The sequence below is a fragment of the Protopterus annectens genome, chromosome 10.part0 (genome assembly GCF_019279795.1).
Source record: "Protopterus annectens isolate FY-2018-M chromosome 10.part0, PAN1.0, whole genome shotgun sequence".
Classification (NCBI taxonomy): domain Eukaryota; kingdom Metazoa; phylum Chordata; order Ceratodontiformes; family Protopteridae; genus Protopterus; species Protopterus annectens.
Genome location: NC_056744.1, coordinates 18,628,463 through 18,650,449, shown reverse-complemented (window position 1 = coordinate 18,650,449; position 21,987 = coordinate 18,628,463). Strand labels below are relative to the sequence as shown.

At 43.7% G+C, this 21,987-nt stretch overlaps 1 protein-coding gene across 7 annotated transcripts in view; it reads left to right on the top strand.

Annotated features, from left to right (window-relative positions):
• Positions 1-21,987, top strand: part of LLGL2 (LLGL scribble cell polarity complex component 2) — a 2,451,001-nt gene that overhangs the window by 1,847,714 nt on the left and 581,300 nt on the right. For all 7 annotated transcript variants that reach the window (XM_044084955.1, XM_044084956.1, XM_044084957.1 and 4 more), the window contains exons 17-18: positions 9,424-9,574; positions 12,109-12,225. In XM_044084955.1, coding sequence (XP_043940890.1) covers positions 9,424-9,574; positions 12,109-12,225 — 268 coding nt within the window. The remainder of the gene's footprint in view (positions 1-9,423; positions 9,575-12,108; positions 12,226-21,987) is intronic.

The following is a 21,987-nucleotide window of genomic DNA, read 5'->3' as shown; positions in this document are numbered from 1 at the left end:
TCATCTTAATAACTCACAAATGGGGAACCCCGAACGTCGACCTATTTGCTTCCCACACCAACCATCGGCTTAGCAAATTCTGCACCAGGGAGCATCACTGCATGGCTTGAAAAGTGGATGCCCTGTCCTTCCCCTAGGTCATTCTCTCAGTCTATTCCTTTCCTCCCCTTCCTCTCACCCCCAGGGTACTTCTCAAAATAAGGAAGGAAAAACCAAGGACCATATTTATAGCTCCAGACTGGCCCCAACAACACTGGTACCCCTTGCTGTACAGCCTGTCCCCGCTGTCTCCATGGCATCTTTCTCAGATTCCAAACCTCCTCACCCAGAGGGAAGGGGAATTCATGCATCCCCAATTGCAGACACTCAATTTGCAGCTTGGCTTATTCCCTAACCCTGAACCAGTCTGCCATCCTCAGTAAACAGGTTCTGGATGTTATCCATGAGGCCAGATGTCCTAGCACCAGAAAGTCTTATGCAGATAAATGGAAAAGTTTCTGCACCTGGATCCAGGCTAAGGGGGGCCAGTACGACACAGCCCTCCATCCCTCTCATCGTGGATTACCTAGCTGACGTACTACACAGTGGTCTCTCTTTCTCCTTTATAAAAATTCATGCCTCTGCTATTTCTGCTCATTTTCCCACTGAGCAGCCCCTTTTTCACACCCTTTGATCAAACAGTTCCTCAGAGGGGCTAACAACTTGAGCCCCCACAGAAGGGCACCAGCACCAGCTTGGGAACTTAGCTTTGTCTTGGAAAAGCTCACCCTGCCTCCTTCCAAACCAGCTTCTTCTGCAGAGCTAAAATTTCTCTCCTGGAAGACTGCATTCCTTCTGGCCATCACTTCAGCCAGAAGAGTCTCTGAGCTGCAAGCACTCATGGCTGTGGGAACCCTTCATCATATTCCATGCAGACATGGTATCCCTCAGAACTAACCCATCCTTCATACCCAAGGTGGTGTCCAGTGTGGCTCTCAACCAATCCATTCATTTGCCTACCTTCTTTCCTAATCCCCAGAACAAGGGGGAAAGGATTTTTTACTCTCTAAATGTGCACAGACAGCTCAGATTCTATCTGGAGCAAACTAAAAAACAGCGATAAATGACCGGACTCAATAGTGATGAAATAAAAACTAATAAAACAAATCACACTTTATAAGCACTTTCATCTCTCGTGGCGACTTCATCAAATAAAATATGTTCACAACAGCCATCTTTTATATAAAATGAACATTAATTGAATGACGTGTTCACCAAGCAATTAGTGTTTTAAAGGTCCACAACCTAATTCCCATTAGGAATGCTTGCCCATACTGTCAAAGATGTTAACTAGACACAGTTTTCAACTTAGGGTGTCAGCTCAGTGTATCTGTCTTTTCACTCAAAATCGGTCTAATGGATACCTGATCATTAAGCCCTTAAGATCAGGAAGAAAAAGGAAGCTAATGCATTGTATAGGCACTCATTGGTATGTTGCAGTTTTGTAAAGTTTAGGTATGGAATATTGGAAAAGATCAACGTCAACGCAAGGGGCGGTGATTGGCAAAGACTGTTATTAAAAAGAGAGTTAATATGGCAGCTGCAATTAAATGCAATATCTCCCCCAGGGTTTAATGATCAGGTATCCATTAGACCAATTTTGAGTGAAAAGGCAGATACATTGCATCTAGAAAGACTTCCAGATGGAATAGAGGTGTAGTGCAGTGAGCAGACTGTGCTTTTCTCATCACAGAAATCTGCTTGTTTAGATTGATTACAGTGCTAAGTTACATAAATATAGATTATTGGATTTCAGACTTTTTGAACTGTGGTACTCAAGCCATCATCAGGACAGAAATTAACTTAAAGTTCAGAAGTATTTGCACAATATATGCTCTTTTTGAAATTGTTGACTTTGTGATCAGTTTTAAGTTTTAGTCTTCTGTTTGCCTAGACTCATTCACCTTTTTGTTTACAGGCATCATTCCTATCTCCAAGCCTGTAGAGGTAATCTTCCTACTGTTATGTATGCAGATGTTCTTCATTCCACATTGCTGCAGTCCTAACTATTGGGTAGTCCGCTGTCCAGTCGGCCCGAATACCAAAGTATATGGCTGACGTCGGTCACGGCGCATTAGACTGACGTCAGTACGTCAGGGTACTAATGCGCATGACCGACGTCATCTCCTCAGTCTTTTTTGCCGCATGGTCCGATGCAGAAGCAATTTTGCGAGTGCAGGTTGGCGTTCTGAAAGTTTCTGAAGTCAGAGTTTCAGACCGAATCAAAGTTGGCTAAGTACCCCGTTGGGGAATATTTTGTTTTTTTCTTGCCTCAGTATTTAACCGGATGTCAGAAAAAGTGAATAACTGTATTTCTTGTGGGAAACAGATACCTAATAGGGATTACCATACTTTGTGTATACCTTGTTTAGGGCCTGAGCACGACGTTGTTGGATGCCGCTCTTGTGCGAGATTTAACAAACGCACTATTAAGAGAAGGTTAGACTGTGCCAGGTTAGTGTTTGGGAAGCGTTGTAATTATAAAATGCCGTCGGATACTCCGACGCCCGCTTCAGCCAAAAAGCGCAAGGACAAAGCAGCGAAGCCTAGAGTGGAAGAACCGACAGTCCCGGACGTCGGTTCTTTAGAGGGCTCAGTGGAGCCGGAGGTTCTGCCAGGAGTTTCTTTGGAGTCTCAGGGAGAAACTTTATTGTTACAGGATGTGTCCTCTCAGGAAGTAGGCCAGGCTGAAGGGGCTTCTCAGGTGGCTGTTCTTCCCTCTCTTCCTAAGGTGGTTAGGGCCTCGCCTTCTGTTGCCAAGGCTTCTTTAAGAGGCAGGCCTACTTTAGCTTCAGTGGGGGTTTCTCCGAGTGTTTCAGGGTCTTTGCCTAAGAAGCATATGCTAAAAATGGCAGAGGATTTGATTACTATGATTAGAGGTTCTATGCCCCCTCCTGATAAGAGGCCTAGGGTGGAACCAGAGTTTGAGAGTTTTGAGCAATGTTCGGAGGCTTCTGAGTCTTCGGCTGAAGACTTGCAGGAGTATCCTCCTTATTCTGATTCTGATGTGGATGATTCTACTCCTTCGGCTTCGCCTCCTGAGGATTTTTCTTTTTCAGAGACTCTGCATTCCATGAGGGAGCATTTTAAATGGGAAGGTCAAGATTTCTCTGATTCCAGGAAGAGGCTTAGAGAATTCTTGTTTTACCCCAGCATAGGCCTTTAGCTATACCTCCTGTTCTGAATGTGGTAGAAGATGTTTTTGCAGAGGCTTCTCTAAATCCTGATTCTTTGCCTCCTGCCCCAGTTAAACCGGATAGGTACTATAGGGTGCCTGACGCCCATAAGTATCTTTTTAAGAGTCCTAGGGCAGACCCAGAAACTGTCTCTCAGGGGCCTAAAGGTGTGAAGGCTTCTGTGGTTAAAATCCTGTTCCTCCTGATAAAGAGGCAAGGGCTTTGGATAGATGGGGAAAGAAAGTGTACACTTCTTCCACTTTAGCCATGAGGGCTTTGAATTGTCAGTTTCATATGTTAAAATATCAGAATTATCTCCCTTCACAATTGAAGTCTAAGGTGGATGCTCTGGCTGAAGGTATTGAGTGTAAAGAGTTGCAGGATTTAGTTCATGTTTCTGAACAAGTGGGAAAGCATTCTTTGCAGTGTGGTTTTGATGCTGTGCAGGCCTCCTCGAGGGTGGCTGCCACTGGTTCTGTTCTTCGTAGGCACGCCTGGTTGAGAGATCAGAACTTAGCTGAGCATGTTAAGACAAGGATTTTAGATGCTCCTTTACAGTCTGATGTGTTGTTTGGTTCGCCTGTGGAAGCAGTTTTAAAGAAGATGGAGGACAAGGCTAAGTCTATGCAAACTGTTAAGGATTTTTTGCAGGTGCAGCCTCCAAGTTTAGTAGAAATTGGCCTACTAAGGGGTGGACTTATCCTGCTTATGATTCCCAGTCTAGGGGTAGGTCTAGACGTGGTAGGGGCAGAGCTCAAGGTTCTTTTAGGCCTAGGACAGGAGTTCACCTGCTCAGACTTCTGGTGAGGGCAGGGGTCAGTCCTTTCGTAAGCAGACCCAATGACCTGCCTTTTCAGCTGCCAGTACATTCTCGCCTGGCAGCACCTCTGGGAGGAAGGCTGTCTCTTTTCAAAGAAAATTGGGATTTAATTACCCAAGACAAATGGGTTCTGGATATCATTCACCACGGTTACAGGTTTTATTTCCATACCTTGCCTCCTTTCAAAGGCATGCCAGACATTCCTCCTCTACAAAGAACAGAGGCTCACAAGCAAATTTCTCTGTTGCTTCAAATAGGAGCCATTCAGTCAGTTCCTGTGCCAGAAAGGGGCCTAGGATTTTATTCTCGCCTGTTCCTAGTACCAAAGAAGGGGAACACGTGGAGACCAATTTTGGATTTATCTATCCTCAACACTTATCTGGACATTCCCAAGTTCAAAATGTTGACGTTACAGCAGCTTTTACCTCTGCTGGGCAAAGATCACTGGATGGTAACTTTAGATCTCAAGGAAGCTTACCTTCATGTGCCTATAAGGCTAAGTTGCAGGAAGTATCTGCGTTTTCGAGCTGGAAATTCTCATTATCAGTTCTCTGCATTGCCCTTTGGCTTATCTACTGCCCAGAGTATTCACAAAGGTTCTGGCTCCAGTGATAGCTTACTTCAGGCTAAAAGGAATTCAAATCTATCCTTACTTGGACGACTGCCTGATTCTGGCTCAAGAAAAGGAAGACCTTCTACAGCATTTGGAATATGTCATAGCAGTGCTAAGATGCCTAGGGTATTCTGTGAACGAAATAAAGTCCAGTCTAGTACCCTCTCAAGACATGTGCTTTCTGGGTGTGAGACTGAATACAGCAGCCCAGATGGCCTTTTTAACCCCGGACAAACAAAAGAATCTTTCCAGTTACTTCCATCAACTATCTCTTCAGTCCGGGCTGACTGCAAGGACAGTCCTTCAAGCCTTAGGGTTCATGGCATCTTGTATTCTGGTGCTTCCCAATGCCAAACTGCATATGAGGAAGCTACAATGGTATCTCAAAAATCTATGGACACAGCACTGCCAGGATTTGGACACTGTCATTCAAATAATACCTTGCATTCAGAAGGAATTTTTGTGGTGGGCTCAGGAATGTCACCTAAACAAGGGACTCTCTGTGACCCGGCCAGAGGCAAGTCAGATTCTAACGACAGATGCCTCAGACATTGCTTGGGGAGCTCATCTAGATGGAAAGTGGATACAGGACAAGTGGCCTGCCAGACTACAGCATCTACATATCAACATGAAAGAGATGTTAGCAGTCCAGTTTGCATTAATGGCTTTCAAGGAGTTACTTCTTCCAGGGCAGGTGTTGATTCTAACAGACAACACAACTGTCATGTGGTACATCAACAAACAAGGGGAACACATTCTTACCCATTGTGCAGGCAAGCAATGATTTTATGGGAGACTGCGCTCAGCTTGCAACTGACTCTTCAGGCAAGGTTTCTGCCGGAGCACAGAACTCCTTAGCAGATGTGTTAAGCAGACAAATCATGGATCCCCATGAGTGGAAACTGGATCTTCATGTATTTCACAAATTGACAGTGTCATGGGGAACTCCAGACATAGATCTGTTCGCTTCTCCACTAAACCACCAGCTGCCAAAGTTTTGCAGAAGGGATTTCATCACACAGCTTGGAAAGTGGATGCTCTTTCTTTCAGTTGGAAAAATCTTCATGTGTATGCTTTTTCACCTCTGCCTCTTCTCCCAAAGGTGCTTCTAAAGGTCAGACAAGACAAGCCAAGGATGATTTTAATAGCTCCAGATTGGCCTCGGCAGCACTGGTACCCATTACTGAGGAGTCTGGTAAGGAAGCCTCCATGGCCTTTACCCTTGATTCCACACCTGTTGTCTCAGAGGGACGGTCATCTGCTCAATGTCAAGCTTCACTCTCTTCATCTAACAGCCTGGCATATTCTGTTTTGAAAGACAGCAGGTCTCAACTTCCTCAACAAGTTTTAAATGTGATTATGGAAGCCAGAAGACCTAGTACAAGGAAAGTGTACGCAGAAAAATGGAAGAGATTTTTATTTTGGACTGCAGCAAAGAATTTGGAGATTTGAGCCTAATTTGAGTGTGGCTCTTCAATATCTTACTGAGTTATTGGACAAAGGTTTGTCTTTCTCTTCCATTAAGATTCATGCTGCAGCAATTTCAGCTCACTATGATTGTGACCCACCATTGTTTTCACATCCTTTGTTCAAGCAATTTCTTAGAGGGCAAAGAATATAAGACCCCCACGTAGAGCTCCTACTCCTGCTTGGGATCTCAATTTTGTGTTGGAGAAACTTACTCTACAACCTTTTGAGCCTCATGGCTACTGCTGAACTGAAATACTTGCCATGGAAGACTGCTTTTTTGTTGGCCATTACTTCTGCAAGAAGGGTTTCTGAGTTACAGGCCCTTATGGCGGTTGAGCCTTTTTGATTTTTCATAAGGATAGGGTATCATTACGTACTAATCCTTCCTTTATGCCTAAGGTGGTTTCTAGTGTGGCTTTAAACCAAACTATTCATTTGCCTACTTTCTATGCAGATCCCCAAAATAAAGGGGAAAAGATTTTGCACACTTTAGATGTACACAGGCAATTGCGTTATTATTTAAGCAGGACTAAGGATTTTAGGCAGTCTCAGCAGTTGTTTGTTTCTTTTGCTTTGAGTTCGCAGGGCAAGCCTGTGACAAAACAAACTATTTCTAGGTGGATTGGGTTTTGCATTGCATTTTGTTATTCCCATCATGGCAAGGAGATTCCAGCTGGGATTAGGCCTCATTCCACTAGGGCTACTGCCACTTCAACAGCATTTCTAAGGGGGGTGGCAACTAAGGATATTTTGGAGGCAGCTACTTGGAGTTCAGTGCATACTTTCTCTAAGCATTACCACCTTCCTCTCTACTCTAAGTCTAGGGCTGGTTTTGCCACAGCTATTTTGCAAGGCATGTTATCAGCTCCTGCTTCCTTATGATTTGCCAGCCTCCCTTACCTCTGCTTTGGGATTCTACCCAATAGTTAGGACTGCAGCAATGTGGAATGAAGAACATAGTACAGTTTTGTACCTACCATAAATGTAGATGTTCGAGGATCCACATTGCTGCAGTCCAATTTACCCTCCCTCCTTCCCCTCTGTGTTTAGGGGTGGTTGTGTAGGTGAGATTATATTCTGGTACCTTTGTATATATTGTATATATTTTTGGTGCAGGTATGTTTGGTGTGTTTTGGTTTTGGTTTTGGCCTTGTCTTTTTAGGGTCTTCTGACATCTGGGGCAAGAAAAGACTGAGGAGATGACGTCGGTCATGCGCATTAGTACCCTGACGTACTGAGGTCAGTCTAATGCGCCGTGACCGACGTCAGCCATATACTTTGGTATTCGGGCCGACTGGACAGCGGACTACCCAATAGTTAGGACTGCAGCAATGTGGATCCTCGAACATCTACATTTATGGTAGGTACAAAACTGTACTTTTTGTCCTTTTTGTTAGGTTTTAAGTTCGAGTAGTTTAATATTTTGCAATGCATTGCTTCATAAAGGTAATAAATGTGCAGTTAGTTGTAAAGTTGCTGCAGCAGAATAACTGAACATTGCAAAGATCTTATTTTATGATGCAGTGTATATTTACTGATCCCAGTCAGATTTTCTCCTTGAAGTTCTTAGCAATGATGACACTTGCTGTTTAATTAGATATAATTAATATTATTTGTAAAGTGTGGGAATTACAGCATAGCACATTTTTTTCTCTTCATTGATACTAGTGTTAATTTATAGCCACATATGCAAATTCCTGCTGTAGTAATCTGGCATTGTAAAGATGGTAGTATTTACACCTTCAAAAAGAAAATATGTGATATCCCTTGAAGTCTCAGAAAACCCAGACATGTTTTTCTGCCGTTATTTAAAGAAGCTCCTTAAAACCAAGGCAGGAAGACTGTAACTCAATGCTGGTGGTTTATAGAGCAAGCTGCAATGACTGAAACTCAATGCTGGTGGTTTACAGGGCAAGCTGCAATGACTGTGAAGGGTGTTATGTGGGGAAAATGTTCAACAGACTTAAAAGAAGGATTTCTGGCCATCTTTCAGGAATTCGAGCTAAGTGCAAGAATAATGCACTGTCTTGGTACCTGCAGCTTGGCTTTAAATTTCAAATTATTGATCGTGTGGACCTTTTGGAACTAAAACATGGACTGCTGTTGCAGCTGAAACTGAACTCTTAGAAAACTGGGGCTTAGTTATTATTCCTCCATAAAAAGCATACTGGAACTCAGAAAACTGCCTCACTGCTTAAAAGACTATTAAAAGTCTGATATGGGACTGATTAATGCTGACATTATATGCTAATATCATACATGCTAATATTGTTATAAACAAGTATCAAACATTGTAATTTTTTTTTAATGAAAACTGACATTGGTACTGCGTTCTGATGCTTTTACTCATTTAAACCAAGTGCTTTCTTAGTTATATGCCACACTTGAACAGATCCCCAGGGCCTTAATGCTTTATTTCTAACAATTTTCACTGTATTTCCACCTTGGCAATTATAGCTATGGTTTTCAGCCTGCTGAGGTGCTCACTTGTAGATTTATACACATGTTCATTAATATAATATGTTTTTCACACACACACACCTGATGAAGTATTTATTTGGTGTGAAAGCGATCTTTGTCAAAAGTTTCAATTTATACGTTACTATTTATTCTGATAGATGTTTAGTGGTAGATGTTTTTGTTAGTCATTTTGTTAGTGAGTTGGTTTCTTAAAGTTTGGATTAGTAGGTTAGCCTTAATAAACCGTTCTTATATTATGTATTTTAATTTGTCACTAGCTTTTAAGTTTCAGTTGTAAGGTAGCACAGTCTGTTTACACTATGGTGTTAAGGGGAAGGGGGATGTGGTTAAAGGATTGAGCTTAATGCTTTTATTGCTGTTAACAGAACCACCCTCTGTAACCACTCACTTGCTCCAAATAAACTGATTATATATGAATTAATGAATGTCTTTAATGCTTTTCATTATACTCAACTAGGATCGCTTGTTTGTGTGTTTCAGTAAAGGATATTTCATTTTTAACTCAGCTGTGGGCTACTTACTATTTTGTTTTGTAGTACGTATTTTAAAATTGAAGTTTTATTAGTGAACTAGGTGCATAACATATTTCAGCGAGTGAACTTCACACCCACCACACTGGAGTTTCTTCTTGGTTTATTATTTATACCTTAGTTCATGAGTGTGCTGTAAGATAACTGATGTCTGTCAAATAGCATTGTTCTAGGCATTTAGGTGAATTTGAGGCCGTAGTTGCAATTTGTACTTTTGTGGTATTGTTGGACCTTAAGTTAAAGGTGGGCATGTGTGTAGTTTGTAAGCAATTTCCCCCTTTTTTACCTGTACAGGTTGATGACGCAAATGCTAGGTTTGACCAAGATGCACTACATGAGATGGAACTGGCACCAGTACAGAGAAAAATTGAAGCACGTTCTGCAGATGATTCCTTTACTGGGTTTGTAAGAACCCTGTATTTTGCTGACACCTACTTAAAAGATGGTAAGTAGAACTTTTTTTCCCTTACTGTAAGGTCTGTTGAAGATTCTTTCTCCAAGGAAACCTGAGGTGCTGAGCTTGGAAATACAGGAGAGGCCACCTAGATTAACTGTAGAGTAGCAATAGTGTGTAATTATAATTTTAGTTATTAATGTATAGTACAGATCTGCGGTGGTGCAGTGGTAGCGTTGTTGCCTCACAGCAAGAGGTTCTCCCATTTGATTCCCGGCTGGAGTGCGGGGAGTGCCTTCTGTGTGGAGTCTGCATGTCCTCCCCGCGGTTGGGTGGGCGTTCGAAAGACATGTGTAAATGGGCGTGCCTTCGTTGAAGGTTGAACGTCGAGCTGGCACCTCCGCGATCGTCAAAATCTACTGCCAGTCATTAGCGGACCGGAGTTCCGCTGTGGCGACCCCTAATCGGGAAAAGCCGAAAGACAACAACACACCTTCTGCAGTTTACAGAATCAACTGTGGCAGGATCTTGATAATGCAAGGCATCCGCCAGATTCATTGAAAATATTCTCTGGTAGTCGGGCCAGGCAAGGGCTTCCACGGCCGGAAATTCCAAAAGTCAGGATTGCAACAGTGAATACACTCGACCATCTACATTTATGGTAAGTGTAGAAAACTGAACTTTTTCCATGCCTGCTTTACCTATCAAAGTGAAAGTTCTGGAGAATTCCTCCAAAACCAGATATATCACCTAACAGAAAGGGCTACTCCTTCACCCCATTCTCAATTCTCTCAGCCTGACCCTTTCAATGTTAGGATATTAATTCCCTGTCAGACATAATATTTCAGAAGAGGTCATCCAGATTCTACAAGAAGCCAGAAAACCTAACACCAGAATGTTACACAGCCAACTGGAAAAGATTTTCCATCTGGTGCTTTAAACACAAACTCCAACCCATTTCAACAGATACCCCCACAGTCCTACAATACTTATGTGACCTTTTACACTTGGGATTGGCCTAGTCTTCCTTTTTTTAAGGCATGCCTATTGCCATTGCTTGTCTAACGGAACCTGCTCTTATGTCCAGGGCAGAGTTTAATTTTTTCTTAAGGGGGAGTTCTAGATAATAAACCCCAACAAAAACCTGTTGTTCTTCCTTAGGACCTTAAGTTTGTTGTGGAAAAGCTAACCTTGCCTCCTGTTGAGCCAGCTGCATCAGCTACTTTAAAATTCTGCAGTTGGAAAACAGTGCTTCTCTTGGCATTGACCTTAGCCTGCAGGGTCTCAGAATAATAGGCTGTAATGGTCATTCCTTATCTTTCACAAAGGTAGGGTAAGTCTTGGGGTCAATCCAGCCTTCTTGCCAAAAGTAGCCAGTGAATTTGCACTCCATCAATCATCCTGCTTACCTTTTTCACCAGTCCCCAGAACAAGGGGGCAGGAATACTGCACTCTTTGGTCACTTGCATACAGTTGAGGTTGTACTTGGATAAAACTAAGGACATCAGAAAAACAGATTGACAGTTTGCCTTCTTCATGGAGTCCAGGCTAGGACAACCAGTTTCCAAACAATCAGTTGTCTCTTAGATCTTAAAGGCTATTTCCTCCTCCTGTTCTCGCCATGGAAAGACTATACCCTACTACCCAAAATTTCATGCCACTCGAGCAGCAGCTTCTTCAGGTGCTTTCTACAAAGTTGTAGACACCAGGTCCATTCTGGAAGCAGCAACATGGTTTTCTGTTCACACCTTCACAAAACATTACAAGTTGGATGCTTTGTCAAGATCCAGGATAGTGTTTGCCAGAACCGTTCTGTCTGGCTTTGTGGATTCTTCTCCCTCTGGTTCCTTTTAACCTACCACCTTCTTTCTGTACAGCTCTGGGAATCACCCGTGTGTTAAAAATACTGCATCAGTGACTCTCTGAGGACATAGTACAGCTGTGCAAGAACTTAAAATAGCCATAGATGTCCTACTGATCACTGTTTCAGTATTCCTTCTTTCCCACCTATCAGCCTATATTTACTCCTTGACTTTTCATTGGCACAAACACTTTGCCTTTCGTATACACACAGGCGCATTCTATACCACACAATCTTATTTTCACAAGGGGAACTTGCTTACCCTGTTCATCCCAAGCCCCTCCTATCTTAGCTTTCCTGTTCCTTAGTCTTATTCAGGGCATTGTTGGCTTAGAGATGGTCTTAGGTTGCTATATGTATGTCTACTTTATTCCCCAATATGTGTACAAGCCGAGGTCATCGCCCGGACATACGAAGGTAAAGCTTTGGTGCCTGGCTGGACGTCAATGAGCAAAAAGCTATCTGTTAAGAATACTGCAGCAATGATCTGTATGACATCTACTGTTATAGTAAGTTCTTACACAGCTGTACTGTATGGCGAGTACCTGAGTATTAGTGTTCTGCATGTGGTGGTCTTAATTTCTCGTTGTCCTTTTGACCTCTGGAGCAGTTAAGGATTGCAATCAATATATACATTATCAATATTGGCAGCACTATGGATTACAGTTTTGTATTTGTTGTTAAAAGCTGCCATTTACTAATGTGCTGTCACATTTTTCTATAGGTTCGCATTATGGCCCTTCACTTTGGGCAGGCACCAATGGTGGATGCATCTATGCATATTCCTTGCGAATACCATCCGTGGAGAGGAGGATGGAGGAAACCGTCTTTGCAGAGCCAGGTAAAATATACAGTATGAAGCAAGCAGTGCAATTGAACTAGCTTCACAACTTTCATATTTACACTGCTGACTCAGTCTTTTAAGTGAGCTGATCCAGGAAACAGACTTCTTTTATCTATAACTCCATATCACAACAGAGACAGATGCATCAGTAAATTAAACACAAGTTATGTTAGACATAACTAATATAAATCACTTTATTATTTTCTAATTCCCATATTAATCCAGTTTCTGGGGTGCATGGGTACCATACCTTATCTCAGTACTTGCTGGGTGCAAGGTACTGACACTGTCTTGGAACAGGGATACCATCCCATTACAAAACAACTCGTGGCCTACAGATTTGCAAGCATTTTGTAAGGCTTGCAGTTCACCTAATGGCATATCTTTGGGATGATGCATAGTACTGCTGGAGCACCTTGCCAAAACCCACTCGGACCCAGGGAGGTTGCACAGACTGCACACAAAAGGCATCCAAACTGATATCCAAAGTGAAGACCCAAGTGCATTTATAACATCATAACGTTGTATAATATGTTGTATAATGTAATGTGTCAACAGAGAAAATAATATAAAATATCCAGTAAGTACAGTTGTTGGACGTGGAATATGAAAGGATGTTAGTCATAAGTCAAATGAGAGGAGAGAGAGCTTGACAGAAAATGCAGAAAAAATAAAATGCAGTAAAATAAAATAAAAAAAATGTGGGGGGAACAAGGGGTAATGTGTGGAGATATGTTCTATCCAGGTTCAGTAGATACACACAGTACTATAAGAGTTGGAGAACACGTTTACTGTTAAGCATTTTTTGTGAGGTTTCTGTGTTCTAGTCAGTTATCATATAACTGATTTGTTTGGAATTAAAAGCATTCTCTAGAGTGTCCTTGCTCCTTTATCTGTTTAAAACTTTCATTTAGTGGCTATAGGTAGTAGCTGTAATAGTTGTAGTTCAGTTTCATTGAATTGCACTTCTTTAGTGCTTATAATTGTGCTATGCAGCTAATCTACGTCATTTTGCACTGTTGTAAAGCTTTTTTTACTGTTTCAATGCATGTATGTACTGTTTTATGCTGTTTAAACTCTATTTTTCATTGCTAGATACTGTTTCATTACTCTTAATTGCATTTTTACTGAATTACTTAACTATAAACTGCTTTTTCATACTGAGAGTTGTATTTTCTGTTTGTGAGTGCTCTACAGCTAATATCTGTAGTAGTTTCCCACCCGGCCTCCTTATTGGTGTCTTGTTTTTATACTTGGTGGCTTTGCAGTTGCCCGCCCATACTGTAAATTTTATCTGGGAGACATTTCCCAGTCTAGTATCATTAGCTCATTCTACCTAATACAGAGAGAACATTTGAGAAGGCCAACCCACTTAGGTTCTTAACCTTGAATTATCTTCTGTTCCTTCTTTCTCCCTTTCCACTTTACTTAAAAAAAAAAAAAAAAATTTGCTAGAACCTCATAGGTGTGTACTAGGCTAATGACCCTGGAGCCTTTTTCAAGCTTAGCCCATAGGATTACCCTGGCATCATGCCACCCGGCCTTAGTTACCAGTGCCTCTGTCGAGAAGAGCCACTGGAGTCATCCCCAGGGTGAATTTTCTATTTCCCATCCACTCAACAAGATTTCTCTTGAAGAGGGCCAGTTAGGTGTTCTGCTTGGCATGTATGAGAAGTCTATTCCATAGCATGGGCATTCCCTGGGTATTGAACCTGTCCCTCCAGCATGTTCTGTTGATTGTGGTAATGAGAGTGAGGTCTCTGGAGCGTGTGGTGCGGAGGGATTGAGATTTCTTTAAATGTAGCATTTCTAACAGAGCTGGGTCAGACATGGCTTTGTAAGTCAAGCAGAGATCTCCTCTAAGTAGGAGATATGAAACTGAGAATGGTTGGAGATTTTTGAGTCTGTCCATATAGGACAAGTGTTTAAGGCCTAGGATCCTCTTTGTGAGGTACTTTTGCGGCCTCTCCAGTTGTTGCAGGTGTCTAGTGAGGCACATGCCAGAAGGGGCATTGTACTCGATGATTGGCCTAACGAGGGAAGAGTAGAGGGTGACAATTACCTCTTTCTTCCTGGATGCAAAACCCTTAGTAATGAGATGTGCCATATAGAAGGACTTTCTGACCACAGTGGCAATGTGGTGATCAAAAGAGAAGTTGCTGTCAACCTGTGTTCCCAGATCTCTTATAACTCCTTCTGTGTTCAGTGGACTACCATAGATGTAATTCATGGGAACCGTGTTTTTTTCCAAGGGGGATGATGACACATTTTTTGGCATTGAGCTTAAGGCCATGGTTCTGACACCAGTCATTGGTCTCAGTGAGGCCTTTCTGTACGATGTCAACATCATTTGGGGAGTTAATAATAGCTCCCAACTTGCAATCGTCTGCGAACTTCCTTTTTAAGTCATGAAATGACCTTGAACACTGTTATTAAGGAAACTGTTATCCAATATGCTAAATAACGGTTAGCTGATATGTCTGTGCAAAGGAATAAGTTGACTTGTAACTCCTAAAGTCATGTGATAGTGTCAGTCCCAAATCTTTCTTCGACCTTCTTATAGCTTCGCAGCAAACAGGCCACAGTGCAAATTAGCTTTACATGAATTAGTAATTGCTCATCTGCAGTGTCGGAGCTCATCCAAATATTGGGTATGCTTTGGTCCTTAACGTTCGAGATATCCTCAATCTGAAAAACAGGAACCACATTCCCTTGTGTTCTGACTTAGTGTGCTTCTCAGCTGATAAATGTATTTTTTGGCACTTTAACTGTTCAAAGTAGAATATTTCATTTCAGAATACACTTTGAATATAAATTGCATTTATTTAAACTGTATTTGCACTAATATTGCTACACAGTCAAGTGTATTAGCTTGCACTGCAATTGAATTGTTTTTAGTGTTGTTTTAGCTGCCTTTCTGTAAAAAAAAAAAAAAATCAAGCTTGTGTCCTGCCTTTCCAGTCCAGATACAGATTTGCTGTATCCAGGACTGTTTGTAATCTTCTGAGCCCCCCAAGCCTTTCTGTGTTGGGGGGAAGCCTTCAAGTTTGTTAGTGGGAGCGGTAAGCACTAGGTAGCCTATCTACTGCACAAGGAGTGGTTTCTGGCCCAGAAATTGTACTTATTGGCCGTTTGGGCAGTTTTTCCATCTCTCTCAACTTTTCTGGTTTAGAAGCCCGCATTTGAGTTTCCCGCTTTTCCTGTAACAAGTCTAGTCCAGATACAAACTTACTGTATCCAGGACTGTTTGTAAGCTTCTGAGCTGTGCCAAAGTCCGCTCTTCAATTTTTCCCTTAGATCTACTAGTTCTCTCCTCTCCTGCACTTTTATTAGCTTATTAGTTTAGCACTTTACCAGACGTCATGTAGCAATTATTGTAGCACACAAAAGTGCTACCAGCACTAAACATTCTACAAGGAAACAGATCCAGTACTTATTACTGATCCCCACCCCTCCTGGCATGTCTAAAGGTCAGTTCCCTGTGCTTTCTCCTATTAACCTGGTGAGCTTGGGCATCCTGAGGCAATGTAGAAACTGCCTTGTACACTGACAACCCTCTCAGTTTACCTCCCAGCACTCAGACTTGCGAGAGATGCACTTTGTATATCTAAATTGGAAGCCACACACTCTACAGCCAAGACAGGAATAGGTGATCAAGAGGGAGAAGGTCAACACTTGCACCACACCACATGAAACGCATAGCCCTGCAGAACACACACCAGCACTGCCTTTGCGTAAAAACACAAACCACACACCCACCTTTGCAGAGGCTTTAAATAAAAATTTACCCAAACGGAGACCTCCAAGGCAGAAACGCACTCGGCCACCACAACACAACACTAATCACGAGAGACAACTCTCCTAAACAGTGTGCTACTCAACCAAAGCCCCTAAGGCAAAACAGCATGCCCAACACACTTAGTCATAGGTGACTTGATAGTGAGGCATACTGATGTCCCACTCACTAGGTTGAATAAGAAAGTAACAGTCAGCTGCCAGGATCCGTCACATAACGCACCCTCTCAGGTCCCTCAACAACAGGTACAAATATGACTCTGGTAATTCACACCCACATGTACAATGACTGAGACGTACCTCCCTGGATTACATGACAAGAGACATGGAGGAGCTCTCGGATTATGTAGCTTAGGCGGGTATGACCCTAGCCCTCAGCAACGTCCTACCATCACCCAGAATTATACCACAGTACAAGCAGAAAATGATTGATTTCAACAATTGGCTGAGTTTCTGGTGTCATTCTAAGGGGATCCAGTCTGCTTGGATGCCTGGGATGACATGAATGACAGACTTCGATGCTTTGCCAGAGATGGCCTGCATCTGTCACCCCTGGGCTTCCGGAACTGGCCAAGGCTCTTGCCACCTCTACAGTCCCTTTTTAAGGTAATGTTCCAAAGACCAAATTACCACCATAATGGCTAAAAACAAATGCAATCTGAGGGTTATGCTGCTCAATGCTAGAAGTCTAAATCTCAAAATGCACTCACTCTAAGCACTCCTTAAAATGAAGAACATCCACATTTATGCTGTAACAGAAACCTGGTTCAAGGCAGCAGGAAGCACCCCTACACTACCGGCTATAACTCATATCACACTTTTCGGCCCCAGAACTTGGACCGAAACTCCAAAGGCAGAGATGTTTACATATTCATAAAGGATACACACATCTCCAGACTGGTAGCCCAACATAAAGCATCAGAGATACTTCAGGTGTAGGTAACATTGGGTAAGACAGCAATTCAGATCGTAGCCTGCTATAAGTCCCCAACCATGTCCAAGAACTCACACTCCACGTTCCTAAGCACCCTGGAGAATATTAGGGTCCAACCTAACACTCTCATACTAGGCGACGTCAGCTACCTTTCCATTAACTGGGAAAATTACTCATGTACCAATACACTTGCCCAACGTTTCCTGGAGTTCATTAATTCCAGTGCCCTGGACCAGCTCGTTTTTACCCCCACTAGAGGTAGCAACATCCTTGACCTGGTCAATACTAACATGGGTGATCGTTGCTCTACACCAATAGTCATCTCCTCCCTGGTTAGATCCGACCACAGACTAATCACCTTGGAAATCCACATCCCTTCTACCACCACCCCAAAGGTAACCACCTTGAAAAACTTGTCCAAAGCTAACTTTGGGCTCCTAAAAACAGAGGTGGCTAACTTCACGGCACCCATGCAAATGGAGAATAGTTGCATGACCACCAAAATCATACACCAATGCACTGTGTGAACACGTACACAAATACATGGATCTCGCCATACCCAATAGAACCAAGACGCTGTCCTCCAAAAAAAAGGAAGCCAATCTGGTGGTCTCCTGCCATAAACCAATTCTACAACAGGAAGAGGAAACTGATGGGGAATAAGGTGAAGTCCCAAGACTGGACAAACTCCCTTATCAGCCTCAACAAAAAGTTGAGATCCCTCATCAGGTCTGCTAAAGCTAGCTATGAAAACAATTGCAGCAGATAGTAAAGACCACCACAAGGCCGCCTATATTTATGCAAAGAATCTCCACGGAAATACCCAGATTTGCTCTGAGTTACTGCACAGTGGTACCTCCTATACCGATCCAACAGATATTGCAAATATACTGGTCGACAGATTCAGTGCCAACTTTACCCCCCCAAAGGACCAATCACAATACGAGGAAATTGCCAGGCACCCAGTATTACTGCTGCACAGGTTAAAACAGCACAGTCCAAAGCCAAAAATACAGCTTCTATGGGACCTGACAGTATCCTTGGCTGTGTTCTACATGAACTACAAAGTGAACTGGCACCTCACTTGTGTGCTCTGTTCCATCACAGCCTCACCTCGGGCTTTGTCCCTATTGAATGGCGTACTGCTGCAGTCATCCCTCTCCACAAAGGAGGAGCAGCTATAGACCCTGGGAACTGTCGCCCCATTAGCCTGACAAGTCTGATATGCAAAGCTATGGAGTGCATCATTGTGGACCTAATAAACGGGGATGTAGGGAATCTCCAAACTCTGAATCCCACACAGTTAGGTTTTGTGAAGTGTAGATTATGCCTGGTCAACTTGGCCAACTTCTTTGAGTCAGTCACCAGAGCAGTGGATGAAGGCAATGTGGTTCATACAACATACCTTTATCTGTCGAAGGCCTTTGATACCATTCCCCACTCAGGAATCATAGAAAAACTCACTAAGCTAGGCATCAACCCCTCTATCACTAGGTGGGTTGCAAAGTGGCTCACAGATGGTACCCACAGTGTGAAAGTAGCTGACTCCAAGTCAAACTGCCAACTAGTCACGAGTGGAGTCCCACAGAGTTCGGACTTGGGTCCTCTCCTGTTTGGTGTCTACTTCTCTGCAGTCCAGGCTAACATGAAGGGACGCTGACTGACAAAGGTCTCAGACGATTGCAAGTTGGGAGCTATTATTAATTCCCCAAATGATGTTGACATCCTACAGAATGGCCTCCCAGAGACCAACGACTGGTGTTGGAACCATAGCCTTAAGCTCAATGCAAAAAATGTTGTCATCCCCTTTGGGAAAAACTGTGTTCCCATGGCTTGTAAAGGCTCCAGGGCCATTAGCCTAGTACACCCCTATGAACCTAAGTCAAAGTGCACTCATCTGGTGATGCATCATGTTGACAGATGACCTCAGAAGCCCATCAAACCGGCCCCTTGTAGTATGCCTGAGTAAGTAAAGCAGAGGGTGAGAGAGGAACTAACTACAAGAGATGCTGGATCGTTGTGGTGGGGTAATCCAAGTGTCCAGTAGTTTACTTTTATTTTAACGTGTTTTATTACAAAATACAAGCAAAAATAAACGCATGGCTTTATTTTAATGCACAGTAATATATATTCTTGCTATATAATCTGTAATAGTCATATGTTCAAGAAGCAAGTAAGCGGTGGGGTGGGATGAGGTGTTCAGTGGAGGACCAGATAGGTGACCCAGATAGGTGGCCCCAACAAAATGATCCAAATTGGCCCCGCAGTTGCTAAGGTGGGCCCTGCCTTAGTGATGCTGGAAACATTCCTCTTCCTAACCAAGAGCATTTCCACACTGTTGGGGGAAAAGCTAGATCCACTTGGGGACTTGGCATTGGTTGTAGACCCCATATTCTGTCATCTTAACTTTCATATCTGATGATGTTAATCTTTGTTCATTCCTTACTAATGGGTTATCGGTTCCGTCCTCGAAACCAAGCCAGCCTTTATACCAAGCTCGCGTCAGCCAAAAACTCTCAAGCCAAGATCCTATCTACAATGCTGTGCTCCCTGTTACCTCAGATCTCGTTTGCCCCGTTGCTGTACAGCCGTGTCAAGCCTTCTCTCTCAGCTAAGTGTTCAATTTTTTGAAGTTTTTCTATTAGTGTTTAGAAAGTTTTCAGCTCTTCACTGTCTCTATCCTTCTACCTATCGCAACTTTGAGACTGTCTCCTTGTAGTATTTTCCTTTTTTTACCTTTGAGTTACTTTTCCATTACCATCGTTGGTAATTCTTCTTCTCACTTTCTTTCCCTTCTGGGCAGTTTCTTAACCTTTTAGTAGTGTAGTTTCTCCCTTGATATCGCAATGTCGGATAAGAGAAGTAGTGTTGGTTTCAAACAATGTACAGAATGTGGCCGTAAGTTACCGCTTTCTGATGGCCATGATTTTTGTGTTTATTGTCTGAATGTTTCCCACCTTTCAGTGGATCCTCCTCGTGGGATTTGTAGACATTTCTCAACTAGGACTCAGAAAGGAAGAATAAACTTATCCTAAAAGGCCTCCTTAAAACTCCTTTCTGCAAGGCTATCTCTTGGTCGGAGGGCTCACCCCCTCCATCTAAACCCTGTAAGAGGCATTCTTCTTCTTCCTCCTCGATGTTGCTCACTTCTTCTCCCTCTGGAGATCAAAAGGAGTCTACTCACAAAAAGGTAAACATTTTGGGGCCGGCACTGCCATCTGTGGGCCTTTCGGCCGCAGCCTTGGCACCACCCCAGTGTATTGTCACTCCAGCTATGTCTTTTTCATCGCTACCGGCACCAGAGTTCCCGGTGAGACACTTATGGCTCTGACAGTTTTGTCGCAGACGTTTTCAGCATCACTGATGTCAGTGCAGACCCTTTTGGCACCGTCTCTACAGGTGCAGCCTCCTTCGGCACCATTGGCACAGACTCCTTTGCCTCCGTCCTTGCTGATGCAGTCAACTTCCAGGATGCTGCCCTCTATGGTGCAGACGCCTTCAGCACCGACTTCAGTGCAGTCACTTTCGGCACCATTATTACCGGTGCAGACACCTTCTAAGATGGCACTGTATTCATCGATGCAGATATTTGCCACACCGCCCTTCACAGTGCAGACACCTTCGCCTATAACGCCACTTTGTCGGCGCAGATGCTCTCGGCACCATCCTCCTCGGTGCAGACATTCTTGGTTCTGGGCTCTGCATCTCACAAACTCGCAAGAACTAAGTACTGTCCCTCCTTAGATCCTTTTGTGGGAAGTTAGTACAGACCCTTTTTAGATAGGCCAGAATCTCCATCAGGTCTCTGTGAGGTTGACCAGGAGCCTCTCAGAACAGGGTGTGTTGCGGCTTGTCGATCAGTTGCTTGTAGCCAGAGGACTCTCTCACCCGTCTAAAGCTGTGCTTCCTCTTGCAGGTGACCGTATTTCTAAACAGACTCCTCCTTACACTCCTCCTTCGACTTCCAGGGAAGCATCAAAGCCCCTTCCTTAGACAGCAGCTTCCCTTCCTTCGACACCAACAGTGGACCTCACTTTGCAGCCGGAGTCGTCCTTATGGACCTCAGTACACTGGGCACCGAGCCCTTCTCAGGCTAACAGCTGTGCCGTTGGGGTAGGCTTTCTTGGTTCTACGACAGTCTTTTCTATGGTAGCCTCCAGGAATCCTCCTCCCCTCACGCTCCACAGTCCTCTTGAGACTCCTGGTCTGGTGGTCGGCTTGTCGGAGTGGGGTGTGACCTCTGTTCCAAGGTTGTCGTGCTCGGTTCCATGCTCCCATCCCTGTTTGGGCAGTCCGGCCTTCCAGGTCATGGAGAGGGCACTTGATTCTGCTGGCAAAACATCCCTGTCAGAGTCCTTGCCCCCCTCTGTGCCGCAGCTGTTGCAAGCCACAACTACCAGACCCCGGGCACAAGGGCTTCAGGTTTCTCCCCCTCAGGAGAGCCCCTCCTTGCAATCTTACCCAGAGCTTCCCACTAAGGAAGTCCCTTGCAAGACTTTGTGCAAGAGGAAGCACATAGACTCCACTGAGGAGTCTCTAATGGAAGATATACCGACTTTGATGACGGGGAAGGGTCCCCACGGTCACCCTCTGATGAGGTGTCCTTTGGTGACATCCTTGAGATCCTAGGCTACTGGAAGTTCTCCAATCCTTCCTCAGGGGAATCTGTATTCCTGGAGGCCTTTTCTGCCCGGCCCCCTACCTTCTGGGTTACCCCATTGGAACAATGAGCTTGTCCAGCTCATCGTCCTGTGTGCATGGAAGGCTCCTGACACTTTGGAAGCTATACCTTGGGGGGGGGCCTGACAAAATTTTATCTCCCCCTGCTGAACATCCTCATTGGTCCAAAGGTCTTCCATTAGATGCCATGGTGGTGGTGGCTGCAGCCAAAAAAGACTTGGCAGAAGAGAGCCAGACTTCCCATCCGCCCAATAAGGAGTCACAAGCGATAGACAGACTCTGTAAGCATGTGTTTGCTTCATCGACCTTCGCTGCAAGGTCCTTGAAATACTTGGCACACTTTGAGGCCC